At 37.3% G+C, this 25,068-nt stretch overlaps 1 protein-coding gene across 4 annotated transcripts in view; it reads right to left on the reverse strand.

Annotated features, from left to right (window-relative positions):
• The window catches only part of ATF6 (activating transcription factor 6), a 235,460-nt gene that overhangs the window by 193,943 nt on the left and 16,449 nt on the right, over positions 1–25,068 (reverse strand). For all 4 annotated transcript variants that reach the window (XM_081256539.1, XM_081256538.1, XM_081256537.1 and 1 more), the window contains exons 3-7: positions 24,837–24,924; positions 22,770–22,876; positions 14,563–14,692; positions 13,766–13,969; positions 7,401–7,621 (exon numbers count right to left, since the gene is read on the reverse strand). In XM_081256539.1, the coding sequence (XP_081112665.1) occupies positions 7,401–7,621; positions 13,766–13,969; positions 14,563–14,692; positions 22,770–22,876; positions 24,837–24,924 (750 nt within the window). The remainder of the gene's footprint in view (positions 1–7,400; positions 7,622–13,765; positions 13,970–14,562; positions 14,693–22,769; positions 22,877–24,836; positions 24,925–25,068) is intronic.

Here is a 25,068-nt window from a genome sequence, read left to right on the forward strand (position 1 = left end):
ATGTTCTGGAGAACATACACCTTCTAAGACTATATAGCTATTGATCCTTTCATTGAAATAATTTGCCACTCTCCTTTGTAAATTATCTATTCACTTATTTTGTCCATTTGATTGCTGGATTAACTTGCATTTTTCTTTTTTGCAAACACTTTATATACTAAAAATTGTTTTTAAAAGACTATGAAAGCTTGTACATGAATGCTCAAAGCAGCATTATTCATAACAGCCAAAAAGTGGAGACCATCCAAATGTCCATCAACTGATGAATGGATAATCCAAATGTGGTATATCGGAACAATGGAATATTATTTGGCCATAAAAAGGAGTAAGATACACGTCACAACATGAATGTCCCTTGAAAAATATTATGCTAACTGAAAGATGTCATACACAACAGCTACATCATGTATAATTCCATTGACATGAAATGTCCAGAATAGGCAACTCCATACAGAGAGCAGATCAGTAAGTAGTTGCCAGGGGCTCTGGAGGTTGGGGGATGAGGAATGACTGCTAATGGAAATGGAGTTTCTTTTTAGGGTGATGAAATATTCCGGAAGTAGACAGCAGTGATAGTAGCACAACTCTGGGAATATACTAAGCAACCATTAAATAGTACATTTTAAAAGGGCAAACTCTATGGTGTATGAATGTTAGCTCAATTAAGCTATTAGAAAACCAAACAACCAAGGACTTTTATTCACCTCAAAAGGCCATTAGGAAGCTATGGACTCTCTTTCCAGACAAATGTACATGCACACATGCACACAAAGTGTTACAAATAATTATGCAAGGAATGAGTGAGGTGAAGAAAAGGGAACTTGTTTATGTAAACACTGAAACCTATCTATGGGCTCCATTAAGAAACCCTGTAACTGTCACTCTCATATGCTGAAAGTGGAAGAACAAATTACAACTGTGTAAAAGAACAGTTTACCCCTAAGGTGAAAAACTACTGACCTTCTGACTCTCCAATTCCAATTACAGGAATTTCTCCTACAGGTATACTTGCACATGAACAAAATGAAATAAGTAACAAGTTATTCAGTGGAGGAATGTTTACAAAGAAAAAACCTGCAAAACTCTTAAATGATTATGGCACCCCTGTGAAGTAAGACTACCATGCATCTATTTAAAAAATACGAAAGCTTTTTTATGTACTGATGTGGAAAAAATCTCTAAGATGTATTAAGTGAGAAAAGCAAGGTGCAGGACAGTGTTTATATTTATAGTATGTTACCATTTCCATAAAATAGGTAAATAGGTAAAAAGACAAATACTTATATATTAAAGAACTGTCTCAGGAAGAATGCATAAAAAACTAGTAACAGTGACTGCTTCTGAGCAGGGAACAAAATGGCTAGAAAGCATCTAGGGCATGGGAGGACTGTCTCCTTAAGAATGAGTCTCCAGGGACAGGTTACAGGAAGGGAAATCAGAGAAAGGAGAGAAGTATTTATTTATTGATATAAATCAGCACCCCTCTAAAAATAATTATTTATTAACCTTATCAAGATGCTACACTGAAAAATACAGAATAAAGAATGTTAAAGTCGCCACAACATAAATCTAACCTAATGCAACACATCAGGGAAAAAAAGAAACCTTCTGTTCACTTCCCATTCCAAAGATACTGTAAACATAAATGAGATTACTTGCCAACGTCTTTATTCAAGATAAATTTTTAGAAGCCCCAAATCTCCATCTAAAAAGGAACTGCAAATATTTTAACAAAGCATGTTTTTCTTTTATTTGCAGAGTCCCTGGTAGCAGCAAAGCCAAAAAGTAGTCAACACAGAAGTGATTTTTTTACTAGAATGTGGATAGCTTTTCAGATCTCCAAATCTTCCTGTTGAATTTGTTCTGATGGATTCCTCTACTTTACAGCCTGAAGAAATATCATGATCTCAATGTTTCTGTTAAAGACTTTAGTTACTAAAAAGTATCTATTCATTATTTACCTTCTTAGAGCTGAGGTACCCACACAATTTAAGGATATTCAGCTCACACCTTGACCCAACAGAGTATCTCTTCTTGGGTGTTACAGATAAAATAAGCAGCTTAAGTGTCAGTAAAAGTTACACTTTTTTTTTTTTTTCTGAAATAGAACATAGGCACTCTCCATTTTCCTAAGAGTTTCTCTGCACTGCTTTGCATTGTAAACAGATTATTTTAGATTCATATTTTTCTTGGAAGATACTGCTTTAGGGGGTCCCCTGTGAGTCATGCTACTACATGTCCTCCTGGGTACAACAAGAATACAAGGCCCTGACCACTCTTTACCTAGGCCATTTCTCAGGGTTGAAACCTTGAGAGATGAGGTAACATCTCCCTCGGGACAATTAGGAGGCTTGCTTACTCCTTGCTGTAAAGGTAGTCAATTCCCAAGTTCAGCATTCCTCCACTGCAGTAAAGGAACACTGTGTGCACAGCACCCATCTGGGCCAGTATCACATTACCTCAGTGGTGACAATACTAACAATACCTGAAATCTTGAACTTAACTGTATAACACGATCTCCATAGGAAAGAAATACAAAGTTTTAATTTGGTATGTATGCTAGGGGAATCCCCTTCACACCATTCAAATATTTGAAGGACAGTGGAAAGGGATCCCCCCAGCAACTACTTTCTCATGATGGCTCTAGTGACCCAGGGCAGGGACTTCCAAAGGATAGGGACTGGGATGGAAGAGGTCAGGTCACTAAGTAAAGAATTAGACAGAGGGTCCAAAGTAATAAAGGGTTTGGAAGATGCTCAACAGAGTGAATGGGCTGAGAGGAAGACCTGGGCCTCCTGTCAGTATAGCCTGTACCCCTTCATCAGCCTCCTATCTGATGTTATTTCTAGTTCTGACCTAGTTCCTGATCATTTTCTTTCCATTTTTCCCACCAACTGATTTCTATTAAGGGGTTTTGCTCCACTTTGACCCACTATGGGACATGTAGAATAGAATTTCACCACTTTTTTTTCCTGCTCTGTTGTCCCAATCACCAGAACAATGTAGCTCCACAGCCTTAAAACCAGGGCCGTAATGTCTCATGAACTTTATGGAATTATAACGGGTAGGCGGAAGTACTAAATGCAGATTTAAACAGACTGCTGTTTCCAAGCCGTTGGTTTGATGTCTGGTCACATTCAATAGCACTTTAAAGAAAGATAAGCATGCTCTCCCATGAAGGCATCTTTGTAGTTCCAAGATTACCATTTACTAAGAAACTGCTTAAGAGAATGTCTACACTGAAATAAGAGACCATGTTCATTTTTTCCATCAGGATCACAGCCAAAAACCAACCATATTTCTTGAAAACTTAGTTGAGGTTTCCAAGAGTTAAACACAGATTTACCAGCAAAATGCAGAAAGAGTGAGATTATAATTTGAACCAGGCAAGCTGTTTCATAACAGAAAATGTGGCACTTAATGTAGTTTGCAGAATATGGTATGCTAAAAACGCTACTTTATGGCAGTAGCAGGCCTCTAGAGAGTGGAACTAGCCAAACAAAAGAACAAAAAAGGTAGAAAAAAAGAAGCCATGTCAGCAATACAAAGCCACAAAAGACTGATGCACTTTTTTTTTTTTTTTTTTTGGTGCTGAATTACAACTTTTTCACCAGACCTTTGGTTTAAAAACAAAAAAAAAACTTGAAAAATTTTTCATTTTGGCCATTTTAAACCAGGAATTTATACTAACTCAAATTTATCCTAATTTAACAGGACTTGAGTCTAACAAACACATGCACTGTTGAGGTCACAGAAGACTATATACATGAGCAGATCAAAGTTTTCTGCAGCTCCTTCTGGAACAGATTTACTCTGGGTTCCTGAATGGCTTGGCCAGCAGATAAGACAGACTGATGTTTCTTTACTTGAAATAAACATTAAGTCAAAACCTCTACCAGAAAACTCATACTGAAAAGGCTTGGCTCACTTCCTGATGTGCTAGCCAAGGAAAAATAAGCAAAAAAAACCTCCGTGCAGGTTGACCAGAAACTTTATTCTAATCGTCTTTAGGTCTCTTGCACCAGACACACAGTACTTGAATCTTTCTTGTGTATTACTGTCAACTCTAAATTTTGAAAAGTAATAAGAATGCTAGTCAATAAATAATGCTTAAAAAAAAGCTAATACTTGTTGGTTCTATACTTTCTCATCTCACACATCCCCCAGTTCTTCAATGTTGACTGAAGTAGTCACCAAAGTTACATCAGTAAATTATTCACCAAAGTTACAGAGCACTCTTAAGCGTGCAAACGCGGAACAGACATAGTCTTTCACACCAAAGAACTTCCAAAGGATGTCTGGCTAAAAGACCAACAAATAATTAATTGAAATGTTTAGAGATTGCAAAATGGGTCAGTGACATACAATGATTGCCAACATTAAGATGCTCACTATTCAGATATTAAGCCTAGAAAAAAAAAAAGACCTCTTCTGGTTTTTAAATACAATTACTATATCAAAGAATCTTAAATTAGAAGAAACTTTTCTATAACTTACCTGAACCTGTTCTAGATGAGTCCTCTGAAATAACTCAGAGCAATATCCTATTTTCCACATGACAACCTTCATTTCCTAGAAGATAGCTCTACTTTCAGTCTTCTCTCCTTCAGCTTACTGAATCATACCAACCCTTAAACCCTTCCTCTCCCCATGACATAGTTTCTAGACCTCCTCCCCATCCTAGCTATGTTCCTCTGGACTGTCCAGTGATTGAATGTCATAATTCTATGAATGTAGACTAAGAATATATTAATATTTTTTAACAACTGTGATATACTGTTTATATTTTTAAAATATTTAATTAGTCATTATGTTTTTCATGTCTAAAATATTTCATAATACATATTTTAAATGTCAAACAAATTACATAAAGACAACTTTGAATATTTTCTATTGCAAGTTCTATTTGAGAATATTATACAAGAAACACTCAAATTCACAACTGAAAGAGTATTAAAAGAAAATTTTAAGGGATCATTGTAAAAATCCTTCTTCGGGACAGAAATTATTTCAAGCATCTTATCTGGCCACAAAGGTATGAAACTAGAAATCAACCACAGAAAGAAAAATGGGAAAAGAACAAACACATGGAGACTAAACAACATGCTACTAAAAAAACAATGGGTCAACAATGAAAAGAAGAAATCAGAAAATACCTCAAGACAAATGAAAATGAAAACATAGCTTTCCAAAATCTATGGGATGCAGCAAATACAGTTCTAAAAGGGAAGTTCATAGTGATACAGGCCTTCCTCAAGAAACAATAAAAATCTCAAATAAACAACCTAAACTGCCACCTAAAGGATTTGGAAAAAAAGAACAAACAAAACCCAAAGCCAGCAGAAAGAAGGAAGTAATAAAGATCAGAGAGGAAATAAATAAAATAGAGGTCAAAAAATAACAGAAAACATCAGTAAAACCAAGAGCTGGTTTTTTGAAAAGATAAAATGGACAAACCTCTAGCCAGGCTCACCTAGAAGAAAAGAGAGAGGACCCAAATAAACAAAATAAGAAATGAAAGGGCTTCCCTGGTGGTGCAGTGGTTAAGAATCCACCTGCCAATGCAGTGGACACAGGTTCGAGCCCTGGTCCAGGAAGATCCCACATGCCGCAGAGCAGCTAAGCCCGTGCGCCACAACTACTGAGCCTGCGCTCTAGAGACCACGTGCCTCAACTACTGAAGCCCACGTGCCTAGAGCCCGTGCTCCACAACAAGAGAAGCCACTGCAATGAGAAGCCTGCACAACCGCAACGAAGAGTAGCCCCCACTCACCGCAACTAGAGAAAGCCCACGTGCAGCAACAAAAACCCAACTCAGCCAAAAATAAATAAATAAATAAAATTTTTTAAAAATCCTCTTTCATTCTTCTTAACTTCCTCAGTCCCCTGTAAAAAACATACTCTTTTTTTATTGGTTGTACAACTTTTTAATTGAAAATATCATGAAATATTTTTAGATCTTTGTTATTGTTGTTCATATACTTATAGTAGAAAATTTACCAAACACCAAAAGGAAAGGAAGATTACATACCCAACTTAAATGATTACCAACATTTTGCCAATCATGTTTCCTCTATCCTATGCTCATCATCTCCCCATAGAGTATTTTAAAGCAAATCCCAGCTTCATATCATTTCATCTTCAACTGAAATACACACTATGCATTAGTGCCTATTATGCCATAAGCACTGTGCTTACCTTTTTTAGTCCTCAAAATAAACTAACATAATAGTCAAGCTTAATCCTGTACTATCCATGTCTGTTCTCATGTGACACACTAATGTTCCTCCTTCATGTTTTGGCACACACTGTTTTCAATACCTATGTAAACTGTGGGAATTACTATAGAATTTCGATGTTCTACTTCCAGTAGATAATATTCTTTTGTTATGGGTCCTTACAATATTTCTGATGGAGATTACTTGGTTGTGTTTATGCAACAGTAGAGCAGTTTCACAACTAAATGGGCTACTGACATGCTAGTTAATAATTCTGGTAGACAGATGAGTCAGTAGTATGATAAACAACCTTACATAACTCACAGGATTTTAAAAGTACTTTGCAATACCTAAAGAAAAGGTGGAGTAGCAATATTAACAACCAGTAATATCCACTTTTATTTTAAAGAAAAGTTATAGACTTTGCTTTCCCAATCACAATTTTAGAGAACCCACTTTTAGACTGATTATTTAACTTTCATTGAACTTTAGGACCATAATGTTCAATTACTATTTAATACATGACATGAGGTATTTTGTATCACTTTTAAAGAAAGCAAGACTTAGCTGGCAAGTACTATAACCAGTTCTAGATTGTGACAGATCTTAGGAAACTTTCTGTGATTCATAAATTACAAGAAGTCCCTACAACAGAAATTTTGAAGTTTTGCAAAGATGGGAAAAAACTAAATAATCATTAAGAAACAGAATTCCTAAGAATAGCAAGTTGTCCTTATGCAGTGGTGAAAACCCTTCAATAAGTCAAGAGGGAAGATAAATATAAACCCTGACTAAAAAGCAGTCTACAGACTCTTATCTGGGGAGTTGCCAAAAACATTTCAATCAGGAAACATGAAAGAATCCTGTAAAATACTAGTGTATGATTGAGTTGGGGGTGACAGTCTGGAGAAATGTGATGAAAGGGTTCAAAGAAGGAATTAAAGAAGAGGGAGGTATGCATACTTCTCTTTTCGTCAAACCACTTCAGACTTCTTTTAAACCATTTCACTTAGATTCTAACATAATAAGCCTTACCCTCATTTTCCACCAAAGACTGGATCTGCAATTTCAGTACACTTGATACAATATAACAAACTTTAAAAAACAAAAAAGTGTTTCGTTCTTTTTTTTTTTTCATTTTTTAAATCAGGCATTAAAAAAGCACTAAGCTTCAAAACTTACATCTGAACCCACACTTCTCATGGTACTTTGTAGGACAGGTTTAGTCACAGAAAGTTTTCCATTCACTGGGCTATTTGCCACTGGGGCTGGTACCACATTCACCACGTGATTAGGTAGCTGTGTGGTTGCCCCAGCGACAGCAAGGACTGGTTGAGGAGGGGACAGAACTCCAGGTGCCTGGAGTTGTACCATGGTAGGCTGAGAGAGCACCACAGTCTGACCTGCAGTAGAGAAAAAAGAAAAGGAATCAGAGGGTGCACAACTACTGTGGCAGGAGAAGCTATTCAACATTTAGGTTTCTTCTGCAGATATAATAGGTGAGACCAAACGGAGGGATTTGAAACCGCCAATTAAAACACAATCAATAGCAGCACACATTCATACTGACTTTTGTTGTGTTTTTAATGAAACCGACTAGATTCATTCTCTTTGAAGTTATCAGCGATGTACTTCCACACTTTTTTTCAGCTAACACACATCAAATTTGCTGTTATACATAGATTTCTCTAAGTATTAACCTCTGAAATTTATTAGTGCTAGAAGTATTTATCATATTACAAATATCAAACCTTCTATTCTGAACACAGAATCATATATTTTATTTTTATTTATTTATTTATTTATTTTTGCGGTACACGGGCCTCTCACTGTTGTGGCCTCTCCCGTTGCGGAGCACAGGCTCCGGACGCGCAGGCTCAGCAGCCATGGCTCACGGGCCCAGCCGCTCCGCGGCATGCGGGACCTTCCCGAACCAGGGCACGAACCCGTGTCCCCTGCATCGGCAGGCAGACTCTCAACCACTGAGCCACCAGGGAAGCCCAAAATCATATATTTTAAATTAATGGGATTTAGAAATACATATAACACCAAAAATATATGACAGAGATTCAGTAACTCAATACTTGGAAGAACCTGAGGCTACAAATATCAAAAATGTTAAAACCACTCAGCTAACACGGGAAACGTAAACCTGTAATTTAAAATAGTCTGCAGATAATATTGACTCCCCTACCCACCAAAATGGTCTACAAATCTTTTCTTAATCTTTACATTTAACCTTATTTTAAAATTATACTAATCTGAGGAAAATTAGTATCATTAACCTAAAGAAGGCTCATACAACTCATAACACTGGCCTGTTAAAATTTTTACTTGCCTGCTGAGTGTTTGCTTTCAGATCTGGCCCATTTTATAAGGTGTTGAAAGCCTCACCTAACATCCACAGCTGCTTGAGCCTATTTAGCAAAATAAAGGTACTAAACTAACTGGCAACTAAAATTGCATATAGTATATTTATACTCTTCTTTAAGGGAAAAAAAACATACTATACTTTCAGACAGTGTAACATGATCCATGTAAAACTCAGCTCAGTATTTCAAAGGATCAAGGAAAACTAAAAATCAAAATCATGCTTCAGAACACCTTTTAAGAACATCTGTCTTAGCTCAAAAAAAAATCTCTTGTATAAAATCAAAGTCTTTATGTTTCAGAAGGCCTCAGAAAGCATATGAAAACTAGAATTTAATTCATAGCATTTTATCCCAGGTAAATTAGTAAGAAAGACCTAAAAATAATTTCACAGATTTGTAATATATACAATTTACTTGAGCGTAAATGATCACTAAATATTTTTATCTTCTAATTTTCCCTTGGCATAATTTATTTTATGAAATGAAAACATATAAAATATGGAAATGACTCATAAGCAGATATATATTTGCTTATGCCAAATATTCAAATAAAAATAATTAACAGGGAATTCCCTGGCAGTCCAGTAGTTAGGACTCTGCGCTTTCAGTGCTGAGGGCCCGGGTTCAATCCCTGGTCAGGGAACTAAGATCCGGTAAGCCATGTACGCAGCCAAAATGAAAATGTATAAGTAAAATAAATAGCATATTTATTTAAATAGTAAATGTTAAGTTTTTTAATTACACTTGTTGAGATATTACAGTCAATCTGGTACTACGAAAAGACATACTCATCAGAATGTAAAACTTAAACCAAGGGTTCCCACCCTGAATATAAGGACCCGTCTTTTTTTTGTGTGTGTGTGGTACGCGGGCCTCTCACTGCTGTGGCCTCTCCCGTTGCGGAGCACAGGCTCCGGACCCGCAGGCTCAGCGGCCATGGCTCACGGGCGCAGCCGCTCCACAGCATGTGGGATCTTCCCAGACCAGGGCACGAACCCGTGTCCCCTGCATCGGCAGGCAAACTCTCAACCACTGCGCCACCAGGGAAGCCCAGGACCCTTCTTTAATAGCAAAAATATCATGGTCACCCAAGATGATCATGGCTGTCCTTTCAGTTTCTGTGGATTGAGAAAATACGTGATGAGAAAAGGCTATTAAGAATTTAGTAATGATTTTAAATGAATTCTGAGTTTAGTAATCAGAAGTATAACCACAAAATTTAAAAACATCAGTACAAAGATATATGAAACAAATTACTTATTCAGTCTACAGAAAATATGGATTTGCAGATGCCCTGCAAAAAGCCAAAGGTTACTACTACTCCAACCACACGTATCCCAGGGCCCACTGTCTACAGGTTGAGAACCACTGACTTAAACCAATACTTTGAGAAGAGCATTATCAGAAATAGTGTTCCGCATCTTCTGAGTTTAAAAATTATGATAGGGCTTCCCTGGTGGCGCAGTGGTTGAGAGTCCGCCTGCCGATGCAGGGGACACGGGTTCGTGCCCCGGTCTGGGAAGATCCCACATACCGTGGAGCAGCTGGGCCCGTGAGCCATGGCTGCTGAGCCTGCACGTCCAGAGCCTGTGCTCCACAATGGGAGAGGCCACAACAGTGAGAGGTCCGCATACCGAAAAAAAAAAGAAAAATTATGATAAAAAGACCCTAAAAAACTAAACAATGTTCAATGAATTGCGGGATTATTCCAAAGAATAGAGAAGGTGGTAAACATAAAGAATTAAGTCATTTCAAAGAAAGGATCCTACTTCTAGCTCCAGTTACAGATTTAAAGTATTAGCAGTTAACACATGTAGATAGCTTTGTAATATTTCTTAAAGCTAATTGAGAAAAATAATCCAAGTCTGTAGTATCCAGTGTCTGGTTATCACCATCTCATTGCTGAAAGAACTGCAACATGGAGCGAGGGAGATGGAGCAATGTCAAGTCAAGGTCTGCGTACCAAATGTGGCTCCAAGTCCTACCAGGCCACTGATGCCTCCTTTTTTTTCCAAAATGCACATCAAGCCCCTTCATCCTAGAGTGCCTAACTAACCTCAAACTATTGAGCACCTAAATCAAAGATCCTATAAATATACTAGGCATGTTTGGGTTCAAGACAAAATGTGGAGAAACAACTAAATTTCCACGACAATGTGTTCGAGGTGACTTGCTAAACCTGACATGCTAGATGCCCACCAGCTCCCAAAATGCAGTGCAAAGGACTGTTTCGGGTCTTAAATAGTTAGCAGCTGAGCATAGTTACTACTGTTCCTAGTGTGGAAACAGTTAAAAAGGACATACCAAAAGGCTGTTTCTCCATTTCAGCATGCTCAAAACCTTCTTTGGCATTACACACAAATCCCCCTGAATGGACCACGGCTGGTTTCAATGCTGGATACTTTTGACTATGTATGACTCACTGATAGTGATGGTCAGTTTCTTCCTTTTCAGTTACCTTCAAAGATTTCAAACTTTATATCAAACATTTATGGAATGCCTGCTTTGTCTAAAATAGTACGGCTGTGTGACAGTAAATTTCTCTGTGTATTAACTTTCTCATCTATAAAATGGAGATCATAATAATAGTACCTATCCTCACAGAGGATCTAAGGATTAAATAAGATGATGCACTTAAGCACTTAGAACAGTGTCTGGCACGTAATAAGAGCTTAAATGTTAGCTAGTATTAATTATTTTTATTATTATTAATTACTATTAACCTTCTTTTATGTATAATAATAGCTTCTATAAGGGTATTGCATGTATTATCAATTCATTAGTTCTCATAGTTACTGTTGTTTAACTATTGATATAAATTTGTTAACTCCCCAATTAGATAGAATTCTTGAGATCAAATACCACATCTCTGCATTCTTTTAGAGGCAGTATACTATAGTGATTAATCAAACAGACTGAGCCAGACCACCTGGGCTCAAGTTCTGACTCTACTGCTCACTAATAGAATGACCTGGAACAAGTTATTTTACCTCTATCCTCCATTTCATTGATTTGTTACCACTATCTACCCAAAAAGCCCAGGACAGGATACCTTCCTCTCTATCCTCCATCCCCCTTTCACATGACCTAATTACCAAGCCCTGTGATTCTACACTTTTTAACATCTCTACTGTCTATCCTGGCTCTTCATTTTCATTGATATTCCAGGCTTTCATCAACTCTCACCTGCACTACTCGTGCAAGTCTTAATGGATGTATAGGACTTAGATGTAGAAGTAGGCAGAAGCTGTTTCAGGCAGATAGAATGGCATGTCAAGAAACGAGGAAAAAAGAGAAAATTTAAGGGACAATGGCCAGATTAGTTGAACTAAAAGATTTATAGAAAGGAGAGTTATTATAAGGTAAAGTTAGAAAACTAAACTGGAGCCAAACCATGAAGGGTTTTACATTCCAAGCCAAAGAATTTGAACTTAATTCTATAAGAATTACTTCTCTTTTAATGGCAAAATATTTACTTCTAATACTTATATCGATTAACTGTAAAATGCCTTTCCTATATTTCTCTTCTTCTTCCCTCCCCATTTTCAACTAAATGGAAGATATACACTTAAATCTATGTTATTACAATATACCTCTCTAGACTGTACTATAAAAACAGACAAGTGCCCTATATTAGCATATGTTCCCCCAAAATAAAACTGTCTTCAGATAATGGGAAAGCACTGAAGTTCTGAATAATGTATGATTCAGGTTTCTAAAACTGATAAACTGCTCAGAGAAGTTTCTCTTCTTGCTATAGGTAGGAACTTCTATCATTCAAACACAGCCAATGGTCTGCTAAGAGCAAATTCTTACGAATACCCCTTGCTTTACATACTGGTCATATTAATATAAACCTTTTACTTTTTATACACGTGTCTTAACAGCTTATGGGAACTATAATGAAGTTCTTCACAAGTTTAGATTCTCAGCCTTTGGGAAAACACAGACCCGTTTGAGATGCTGATGAAAGTTTTGGAGACTATCCCTAGAAAAATCCACAAATAACATACACTAAATCTTGCATTTTATTTCAAGGGGTTTATGAACACTTAACATCCATTCACAGGCCACAAGAATACCCATTCTACAGGACTGCTATTTTTCACATGAAAAAGGCAGTAGTTTTCACCCTGTCCTAAGAGGGCAGGTATTTCAGGTTTGTTTGGTTGGAGGCTTTTTGGTAGGGATTGGTGGATTTTCACAGATCCATCCAGTCTCTCACCTAGTTCTTTTTATCAATGTCATATTGTCTATGACCATGGAACAGAACAAAGATAACAGAGTACCTGGAAATCAAATTTATGACCTTGCCCTCATTAAAACCATGCTCCAAAGAAATGAGCTAACAATCCATAGCTGGAAATACAGCCCTAAATGTAACACTGGGTATTTATTTACAACCCATTCCCCATTGACCCCAGTCCTACTTGGTGCCAACAAGCTAAATCCAGGGAAAGAACGCTGCACAAGTTTCCCTTTAGTCATGTGTACACATATCAGTATAAGTACAATGATGAATAATCTTCCCAAGAGATCTCTATGTGCAAATGATTCCTATATCTGAATAGTACCAAATCCTCAAACTTGAACTTCTTTCAGTATAGACCTCAGCTTCTTGTAGACTCAACTATGGGAGGCCATCTAGTGGACAAAATATAGAAACACACATTCTTAGCTACTTGAAGACAGAGTTTCAGGTTTCTTCTTAATGCCCCGTACAAGATCATGTCACTAAACAGTGCTGCCTCCTCAGAGATCAAGAGTCTGACTCTATTGCCAAAACTGAAATGGACCATATTATTTTAAATACTGACTCCTCCTTAAAAACAAAAAAGTTCATGGACACAAAAATCTCAGAAAAAAATGGCACCGAGAAAGTTTCCCAGATTTTCTTCTTCATTACAAGTGGTTATATAAAACCACAAGCCTTAGAGATAGGCGCTTTCATAATTAAAACTGTGAGAAAAAAGAACTATCAGATGTAAATAATCTTAATAGCTATCTCCCTTGTTAGGATAGGAACCACATCTCTACAACATCCTCAGAACCAAGGACAATTCTTGACACACAGCATGTGCTCAGAAATTATACCCTGAATTAAAACAAGTCATATGACACAAGCCTCAGTGACCTCCAATTAAACATACACAGCCTCAAATTCCATTCAGGTACCTTTAGTGGGTGCAGGATGTATACTGATAATTGGTTGCTGCTTCGCCAATGGCATAAGTGTTGGTAGTGTTTGAATAATGATGGTTTTTGCTGGAACGTTGGGGTTTGTTTGAGTCTTGGGTGCTGCTGGAAGTAATAAAGGCTTGGGCTGAATTGAAGGTTTTGAACTCATCTGAATTTTTTTCTTTGGAGTCAGTCCATTTTCTGGAGAAAAACCAAACAAACCACAAATCAGTTTAAGGGCAATTAAGCAAATCCTAGAAAGCAGATTCTATTATACACCTTTCCCTAAACATTATCTTGACCTCTGACTACCCTTACTGAAGTTTAGGCATAGCCACTCTATATCTTAATGGACCAAAGAAAAGTCCTCAATCTGAGGTCTTCCTTTTTGACCAAGCTGCAGCTTTGCCAAAGGGACACGTGAACCAGTAAAGAAGGATAGCTAAAACCCCTGAATAAAGCATCGAGGTGAATAAGGTTAACAAATGTCACAGCCAAATGGCCCTCACATTCAATATCTTTAACTGAAACTTTGAAATTTCTCCTGAAGATGGTGGGGCCCTAAATCTATTTAAAGTATCATTCACCTATAAAGACAAAAACAACCAAAGAAGATTATTTCTTCCCTTTCCTCTCTACATTAATCATCCACAACAAACAAAACAAGTCCACTAATTTAAAAACAGCAAGCCAGCTTAATAAACATACACTTAATCCAACATTTTCTTATAAGAAATGGAGCCTAAGCTCAGTCTAAAAATAGAGATAACAGAAATTAGGAGATGGAGTAATACCAGTTTTGCTCTTAGGACTAATGATGGGCTTGTCTTCCTTCAGTGGCTCTGCTGAGGAGGAACTATTAAAGCTTTCACCATATAAGGAAAAGGGAGACATCTGGGAAGTAGACGACAAATCCAACTCCTCCTGTAGCAAAATAAAACAAAACAAATTCATGCAGAAGAATACTATCCTTGAGCAGAAAATTGCTTAGAAAGAGAGGCAAGATCCATATATAAACAGAGAAACACTTCAAGACAACTTCAAGGCAAAGGTGTGATATATTGGAACTATATCTATATATGAAGTACTAAGAGATGATGGATAAATCAACATTATCCATCTATACTAAAGGAAAAATAACTAAAAATGAAGTATGTCTATTTCATCCTCTTATATGAAAGACATGACTCACTGATCTGACCTGCTTCTACATTTTCTCCCACAAATTTTATATTTTACTTGTTCCTAGTCATATAAACATTTAGTATCATTATAGAGTTACTGTTAAAACACTAATATCTTTTCCCCACCATCTCTTATTCTGTCTTACAGGAATCTCAAAAGCAAATAATTCTCACTATTTGTATCCTTTTCTATTTCTTAACACTGCCTTTGTCCCGAATGTTTTGAAAGAAAAATACTGAAAGGAGCAGGGCTATTTTATTTTACTTAATGGGTAAACTAATAATACAGAGGGACTTCCCTGGTGGTCCAGTGGTAAAGAATCCGCCTTACAAAGCAGGGGACATGGGTTCAATCCCTGGTCGGGGAACTAAGATCCCACACACTGCAGGGCAACTAAGCCCACGCGCCACAACTACTGAGCTCACACGCCTCAACTAGTGAGCCTGTGTGCCACAAACTACAGAGCCCACACGCTCTGGAACCTGGGTGCCACAACTACAGAGCCCACACACCCTGGACCCTGCGCACCACAACTAGAAGGAAGCCCGCGCGTGGCAACGAAGAGCCCTCGCGCCACAATGAAAGATCCCACATGCCTCAGTGAAGACCCTGTGTGCCACAACTAAGACCCGATGCAATATACAAAAATAGTATTTAAAAAATAATAATAAATAAATCTTTTTTAAAATACAGATATATAAATATTAATATTTTCTAAAAGTCTTTTAATATTCAGTGGATCTGTCTCATTTTGTTAGAATAAAGAAGCTTAACATAGGATAAAAGTAGCATTTCAATTCCAAGAGAAAAAGATGTTATGTATAATAATGGAATGGGCACAAGTACGTAAATACATACATCATACCATCTTCAGAAGAATCTATAAGATTACTGAAAGAAGAATTAAGAGAATACTTGTTTACCCGCAGCAGGATGTAGGCTCCCTTACATCAAAAAATCCAGAAGCCATAAAGGAAGAAGAAATACATTTGAAGAAATAATAATTAAAATATTTTATAAGAAAAAATAGAACATAAACAAAGTTTAAGCTCAAAATGGATTAAAGACCTAAATGTAAGGCCATACACTATCAAACTCTTAGAGGAAAACATAGGGAGAACACTCTATGACATAAATCACAGCAAGATCCTTTTTGACCCACCTCCTAGAGAAATGGAAATAAAGACAAAAATAAACACATGGGACCTAATGAAACTTAAAAGCTTTTGCACAGCAAAGGAAACCATAAACAAGACCAAAAGACAACCCTCAGAATGGGAGAAAATATTTGCAAATGAAGCAAGTGACAAAGGATTAATCTCCAAAATTTATAAGCAGCTCATGCAGCTCAATAACAAAAAAACAAACAACCCAATCCAAAAATGGGCAGAAGACCTAAATAGATATTTCTCCACAGAAGATATACAGACTGCCAACAAACACATGAAAGGATGCTCAACATCTTTACTCATTAGAGAAATGCAAATCAAAACTACAATGAGATATCATCTCACACCAGTCAGAATGGCCATCATCAAAAAATCTAGAAACAATAAATGCTGGAGAGGGTGTGGAAAAAAGGGAACACTCTTGCACTGCTGGTGGGAATGTGAATTGGTACAGCCGCTATGGAGAACAGTATGGAGGTTCCTTAAAAAACTACAAATAGAACTACCATATGACCCAGCAATCCCACTACTAGGCATATACCCTGAGAAAACCATAATTCAAAAAGAGACATGTACCAAAATGTTCATTGCAGCCCTACTTACAATAGCCCGGAGATGGAAACAACCTAAGTGTCCATCATCGGATGAATGGATAAAGAAGATGTGGCACATATATACAATGGAATATTACTCAGCCATAAAAAGAAACGAAACTGAGCTATTTGTAATGAGGTGGATAGACCTAGAGTCTGTCATACAGAGTGAAGTTAGTCAGAAAGAGAAAGACAAATACCGTATGCTAACACATATATATGGAATTAAAAAAAAAAAATGTCATGAAGAACCTAGGGGCAAAACGGGAATAAAGGCACAGACCTACTTGAGAATGGACTTGAGGATATGGGGAGGGGGAAGGGTAAGCTGTGACAAAGTGAAAGAGAGGCATGGACATATATACACTACCAAACGTAAGGTAGATAGATAGTGGGAAGCAGCCGCAGAGCACAGGGAGAGCAGCTCGGTGCTTTGTGACCGCCTGGAGGGGTGGGATGGGGAGGGTGGGAGGGAGGGAGATGCATGAGGGAAGGGATGTGGGAACAGATGTATATGTATGACTGATTCACTTTGTTATAAAGCAGAAACTAATTAAAAAAATAAATTAATTAATTAAAAAAAAAAAAGAAAAAATAGAACATAAACGAAGTTAAAAGATACAAATGGGGAGAAAATATTTGCCAAAAATGGATGAAGGAAAGAAACCACCATTTCATTGAAAAGGAAATGCAAATGGTATCCAAAGGCAAATTTAAAAGAAAATCTTTTTTTTTTTAAATCATCAGATAAGAAAAAGTTAAAATGACCCGAAAGAGCATACGGGAGAAATGGTCATCCTCAGTAATGCTGTTGAGAATGAGAATTGTTTCATTCATTCATCCTCAACACCTATTCAGCATGTAGCCATAAGCGGGGCTGTAGGAACCTTACAGAGTATATTATAACAATAATATACTTGGAAAAAAACCAAAGACTATGAGATAACACAGGAGGAAATGATTATCTTCATGGCCTTAGATGCTTACAAGGTATTTGATAAAATTCAGCAAAGATTCCTCATAAAAGTCCTAAAAAATAAGGACTGGAGGGACACTTTCTCAACATTAAAAAAAAAAAGCTATGCATAATTGTATAGCCAAAGTCATACTTAATGGCAAAATATTAAATGCTTTGCCATTAAAGTCAGGACAAGAAAGAAAGAATTGCCTTTTCTGTAATTCTAGCAAACATAATTATACTAGAAAATGAAATAAAAGGAATAAATATTAAAATAGAAGAAACAGAAGCGCCTTTGTTTACAAGGTGATATGCTGTCTACTTGGAACACATTTAAGAACCAACTAACAAAATTTTCACTATGAAAATATTGTATTAATAATCACTTAGAGGGTTTCCCTGGTGGCGCAGTGGTTGAGAGTCCACCTGCCAATGCAGGGGACATGGGTTCGTGCCCCGGTCCGGGAAGATCCCACATGCCACGGAGCGGCTGGGCCTGTGAGCCATGGCAACTGAGCCTGCGCGTCCAGAGCCTGTGCTCCGCAACGGGACAGGCCACAACAGTGAGAGGCCCGTGTACCGCAAAAAAAATAAATAAATAAAAATAATCACTTAGAAAATATAATTAAAAATAGTTCACTCATAATAGTAATAGCAATTATAAATACCTTGGAATTCATTTTCTAAAGAATGTGCAAGACTTATATGAAGAAAACTATAAAACTTAATGGAGAAGCATAAAAGAAAATCTGAGTAAACAGAGAGACATATAATATTCTTTAACAGAATGATTATAAGGGTGATACAACTGGGAAAATTGGTTCACTTATATAGTGAAAATCAAAACTAGATTTGTACCTAACACTTCATATTAAGGTCAACTCACAGGCCCACAAGGGGACATTTTTGACAATGTTCACTGTGGTGTAGGTGAAGTGTTGTGTAGTTACATGCAACAGATTTTGATGTAGACAGAGCAATATGACTTGATCTTAAATAAACAATGTGCTAATTTTGAAAAGTAAGAAATAAAGAGACCTGATATAATAGCATTTACATAAATTTAAAATACGTACACAAAACTGAAATCAGTGAGAAAAAGATGAGCTTTTTAATAAATGGTGCTAAGGACTTCCCTGGTGGCACAGTGGTTAAGAATCCACCTGCCAATGCCAGGGACAGGGGTTCAAGCCCTGATCCGGGAAGATCCCACATGCCGCGGAGCAACTAAGCCCATGCGCCACAGCTACTGAGACTGCGCTCTAGAGTCCATAAGCCACAACGACTGAGCCTGCATGCCACAACTACTGAAGACTGCGCACCTAGAGCCCATGCTCCACAACAAGAGAAGCCACCGCAATGAGAAGCCTGCACACCGCAACAAAGAGTAGCCCCTGTTCGCCACAACTAGAGAAAGCCTGTGCACAGCAATGAAGATTCAACGCAGCCAAACATAAATAAAATTCATTTTTTAAAAAAAGAATTGATTTAATAAATGGTACTGGAACAATCCTTCTGATACTCATTTGGGAAAACAAGAAACTTGGATTCGTATTTCACATCATAAACCAAGATAACTCCAAATGGATCGGAGATCTAAATACTAAAAATAAAACCTTATGAAAAATATATATTAACACAGTCACTTAGAAACTATTACTTTCTGAATAATTTGATCCTAAGGCCACTAGATGGAGCAGTGCAAGACCAGCATCCATGCAGAGAGGCAGGCTGGTGGAGTATTGGAGTCTAAGGAGAGGAGGTAGGGGCAGGCAGCCCAGCACAGGGAGTCAGAGCAGATTACCCTGCTCATATTGGGTCAGCTTGATGCAGGTGTCAACACCCAGCACACAGGAGTCAGTGTGAAAGGACCTGCACTGGCCAAATCCAGGATAACATAAGAATCAGAATAAATAATTATAGTAATGGGTTATAATCTGTTGAATAAACTAGGAAACGATGAGTCCATACTGATATAAACAAATAAATGAATAAATTTAAAGTCTGATGAGAAACAGGTTATTTTTACATAGTTTTTTTTTTTTTCTTTGCGGTACGTGGGCCTCTCACTGTTGTGGCCTCTCCCGTTGCAGAGCACAGGTTCTGGACGCGCAGGCTCAGCGGCCATGGCTCACGGGCCCAGCTGCTCCGCGGCACGTGGGATCTTCCCGGACCGGGGCACGAACCCGTGTCCCCCGCATCGGCAGGCGGACTCTCAACCACTGCGCCACCAGGGAAGCCCTACATAATTTTAAAGTACCTCCTCATAAAATATTTATTTTGGGCAAAGGAAGAAAGAGCAACTTCACAGTGGAATAGCCTGGCAGACACCACCTTAATCAAATGAACGAAGTGAACCTCATCAGTAACAGGACAAATGAAAATTGTGTGCCATCACATCAAAAGTACATCAGACAGACACAGCATCACTTCTGTGATATTCCTGCCACAAATACAAAAGCTGAATCTCATCCTGAAGAGACATCAGACAAACCCAACTGAGGGACATTCTACAGAATAATTAGTCTTTAATCTCCAAAAGTGACAAGGTCATGAAAGTCAAGGAAGAATGAACTGTTTCAACTGAAGGAGATTAAAGAGACAAGACAATCAAATGCAATGTGTGATTCTAAACTAGATCCTTCTGCTCACTAAAGGACATCTTTGGGACAACTGGCGCAATCTAAATGGGAATTGAAGATTAGATGATAGTATGGTATAAACATTTATTTCCTGATTTTAATGGTTTTATTGTGGCTAGAAGACATATCCTTGCTTGTAGGAAGTAGACACTGAAGTATTTGGGGGTGACAAGGCATCAAGTTGGCAACTTACTCTCAAATGGTTGAGGAAAAAAAAAGTTCTTTGTAATGTACTTGTAATATTTCTGTAAGTTTAAGGTTTTTCAAAACAAAAAGTTAATACAAGCAAGAAAACAAGAATAAAATATCATAACCTATGAGTGGTGAAAACCCTCCTTTGAGTAACAACAACAAAAAGCAATAAAAGATTGATAAGTCAGCTATGGAGAAAATAACCACCAGAGATAAAGCTTAAAGACAAATGACAAATTGGAGAAAAAACACTTGTAACTTATTTCACAAACTAAACACTAATAATCCTAATATGTAATTAAAATTGAAGAGACAAAGACCAATACAATCCAATAGAAAAGTGGACAAAAATTTGAACTGATTGTTCATAAAAAGGAATGCAAATAGGCCTTAGACATATGAAATATACAAAAAGATGTTTAACCACACTTATAATAAAAGAAATAGAAAACAAAACATGCTGTGTAGTGATGAAGGGAAAATTGGCCCTCTTACATACTGCTGGTCAGAATACACAACCGTACAACCTGTGGAGGGAAATCTGGCAATAAACAGTAACATTAAAAAAGTATTCACCCCGATCTCAGCAATCTCTCTTTAGGAGTATAACCGGAAGATATCCTGGCAAAAATATGAAGTGACTTATGTACATAGTTATTTATTACAGCATCGAGTCTAGAAAAGACCGAAAACAACACAAATGTTCATCGATAAGGAAATCACTGAATAAAGTATAATACAGTCACACAATGGAAGACTATGCAGCCATAAAAGGGAATGAGAAAGATTCTATATCCTGAAATTGAGTTACCTCTGGGATATACCACTATGTTAAATAAGCAAGGTGCAGAGCAGGGTATGTAGTATGCTACCTTTTGTGTAAGAAAGGATGGAAAGGAAAGAATAGGATAGAAATCAGGCTTCTGTGAATATACCTTGTTATATATTAATACTTTTGACTTCAAAAGTAAATTAAGTTTTTAAAATTAAATCATTGGAGAAACTGTGGGACCACAGAGAACTGCCAAGAGCGGCAATCAGAGAAAAGCTTCATAGAGAAAGTAATTTTTGAACTGGGACTTAAGGATGAATAGGAGTTTTCCAAAGAAGAAAAAAATGAGGCTATTTCAGGCAGAAGGAAGAGCATGTACAAAAACCTAAAATGGTTAAGAGCAGAGAGCTCGCTGCTCTTGTCCATGGACAGTGTTTCGCACAGTTCCTGGCACAGTTGTTGAATGACTGGAGCACACAGGAGCTCTCAGGGTTAAACCTAAGGGGAGTGTGAAGGGAGGAACAGGAAGGATAGTGAGAAACAAGACTGGAAAGGTAAACAGGAGCCAGAACATGGAGGGCCTAGTACACTGGCAATTTGAATTTTGTCCTTGTAAGGGTTGGGAAGGTTTTAAGCAAAAAACTGACACATCAAATTTGTGATTTTGAAAAAATTCTCTTTGAAGATTCCTCTGCTAAGAAAGGTTTGGGGAGTTAGGAGGCAGAGAGACCAGTCAAAAGTCTATTGCCTTAATCCAGATGAGGTGATGATGGCCTGGTGTGTGTGGAGAAGATGAATCTTAGAGATACTAAGTGGATAGAATCATCAGGATTTAGTAACTGACTATATGGAAATTATGTCAGAATGAAGATACCTCAATTTACAACAGATATAATTCACTGAAACAGTAATTTGAATTTTTCTTCTTATATTTTTTGCTTTCCCCATTCCAAAAAATACCTAAACCCTTGGTACTTCCTTTTCCTGGCCTCAGAGCTTTTGTCTAGATGAAGAGCAGAAGCATTTTTAAGGTGCTTTTGTAAAAAACCTTATTAGCACATTCAAAAGGTAGTACTAGGCTTTCCTGAACTAAGGAGACCATTCTAGGTTACATGGCTAAGGAATTACAGAAACAGACCATCTTACAGTCTTCTATGTCCTCAAAGAATGTATATTCTAATGGGGAGTAAAGAAGGTAGCAGGGAGAAAAGACAATAAGTCAATAAACAAAAAAAAAATATTGGGTACTGGTAAGGTGCAATGAAACAATGAAATTATGAAGACAAGAACATAAGGGAAGGAGGGCAAAACCAAAGAGACTAACAGCTTTCTAGCTCCCTCAAGGCCATTCCTCAAGATTCAGCTTCCTCAGGATTAAATGAGATAATAGGACGTATATTAGCACTTAATAAATGTTAACTGCCTCCCACACATACATATTTTCCAGATTCCATTGTAACCAAAATCACTGTAAAAGACTGGTTACTTACAGGAACATGCTGAGTTGAAGAATAAGAGTCCACTGACTGAGGAGATGAGATTGAACAACTTGAGGAGGCTGGAGAAAGTGGCTGAGGTTCTGCTTTAATATCTTTAACTGAAAAACAAGGGGCAAAAATTTTCCCACTGAACAATATAAACTCAGAATGAAATGAATAAGAAAGAAGGTAAAATCTGCTTTTAAAATTCAATGATATAGAAGCTAAGGTCACCAAAATATATCATCAAGTGAAAATTCAAGAGCAGAAAATAGTAAATCTAGTATGCTTCCATCTGTGTAATAAGTTATACATGTGTATACTATTGTACTACTAGCATCTGCATTAACTCTCTTGAAGGATGAACATAAGAAATTGATAACAGTGGTTGTCTCTGGGAAGCAGAACTTGGTGGCTGAGGAACAAGAGCCAAAAGAGACACTTTTCTACTCTACAGACTTTTTGTACCTTTTGAATATTATGCAATATGCAAAATTATAGACTCCCCCCAAAATAATTTTAAAACATAAGAAACAGGAAAGAATTATTGTGAAAAGCATTTTTGACAATACAATTAAAACACAAAAACGTTCCTATCTTTTGAACTATGTATTTTTAAAAATGTGCTGAGTAACTATAGCCTAGGTGTTCCTAGGTGTCAAATTTATAACAGGGTAGGAATGGGGAAGAGAAGAATCTCTGTGGCAGACTGTGTTTTCCAAAGTTAGGTGCAAAATATCTACCATATCTCATGATCTATAATGTGATTTTGCCACTTCCCCATCAAGAAGTAGCCACAATTTCCTCCTCTGTTTGAATCTTGGTGGGCTTATGACTTCTTCAATCGACAGAGTATGGAAGTAATGCTATGTGAATCCCAAGGCTGTGTTACATTAGGCAATGCAGCTTCTATTTTGTGTGTTGAAACACTCACATTTGAGCCTTTGAAGTCTGACTACCATGAGACCGCCAGGCTGTGAGGAAGCCAGGCCATATAGAAAGGTGACGTGTAAGCACTCAAGTTGGCAGTCCTCGTCTTCAAGTCATTCCAGACCAGGCATCAGACATGTGAGTGAAGAAACCTTAAGGTAATTCTAGCCCCCAGTGTCAAACTACCTCCGCCTTCAAATCTTCCCAGATGAGGTCTGGACACCATGGAGCAGAGACAAGCAATTCCTGGTGCATGCTGTCCAAATGCCTAACCCACAGATTCTGGGAGCCTAATAAAATGGTTATTGTTTTAAGCCACTAAGTTTTAGAGTAGTTTGTTACACAATGGCAGGAACCAGAACACTGGCCTTGTGTAGCTCTTATTCTGTGAGGGAAGACAGGAATTGAGCAAGATATACAAATACATAAAATGAAAGGGAAAAGGAAATGCAGCAGTGGGGAGGACTGCAATTTAGATGGGGAAATGTGCTGGTTATTTACACATTGTCTCTCAGCTCTTAAGTCTACCTTCTATAGTCTGTGATGCAAATTATTAATACATGTCTCAGCTGGCTTCCTTTTAGGTCCCGTCAATAGGGGGTACTAGAAGGATGCTAAAAGGTAGAAGGGAAGAAGGGATTTCTTCATCCTCCCATCAGCTTCATCCCAGAAGGGACAGTTTGCTCCAGGTTCCAGCTTTTTTCAGCACACCTAAAACCCACCTCATTGGGCCCCTTAAAGATACTAGCATTAGCCAGGTAGGGTCTCCTCCTCAGATGTGTATACACGGGACCCCTACACTAAGGTCCTAGGTTCTAATAATCCCAAGCTTCTTCCCTTTGATTCCCTAAATTCTGTCTAATTCTCAGATAGGTTAATCTCTTAGAGAGTATTACATATAATTCAAAATCAATATTTCTGAATAATAAATTTTTTATTCATTATGTGACTAACACATAACTATGAAATTCTTTATATCTATTTTGGCAAGAAATTCATGTATGCCTTGCTACACCAAAGTAGAATGTAGTCCCTGGAAATTTTTGGCCTACAAAAGTAGCCCAGTAACCCCACCTAATTTTGACTATTACCAAACTATAAAATAATATGGACCCATTTAAATTTTTTATCAATGAAATAAATCATTACCTGTACAGAATTGATTGTTGATGTCCCAAATGCCTGCCTCCCAAGGCATCAAATCAAAATCAAAATCAAGATTATCAAAATTATTTTCCTGTAGGTTTCAAATCAGCAAAAGAATATTACAAGATTAAAATATATACATCCAGAAATCAAACTAACAGATGCAATTTGCCATAAATAATTGTGATTACCCAACTTAGTAAAAATAACTTTCTAAGTTAATCAGTTCATCTTG

Source organism: Mesoplodon bidens (assembly GCF_964165515.1).
Source record: "Mesoplodon bidens genome assembly, chromosome: 2".
NCBI classification, from domain to species: domain Eukaryota; kingdom Metazoa; phylum Chordata; class Mammalia; order Artiodactyla; family Ziphiidae; genus Mesoplodon; species Mesoplodon bidens.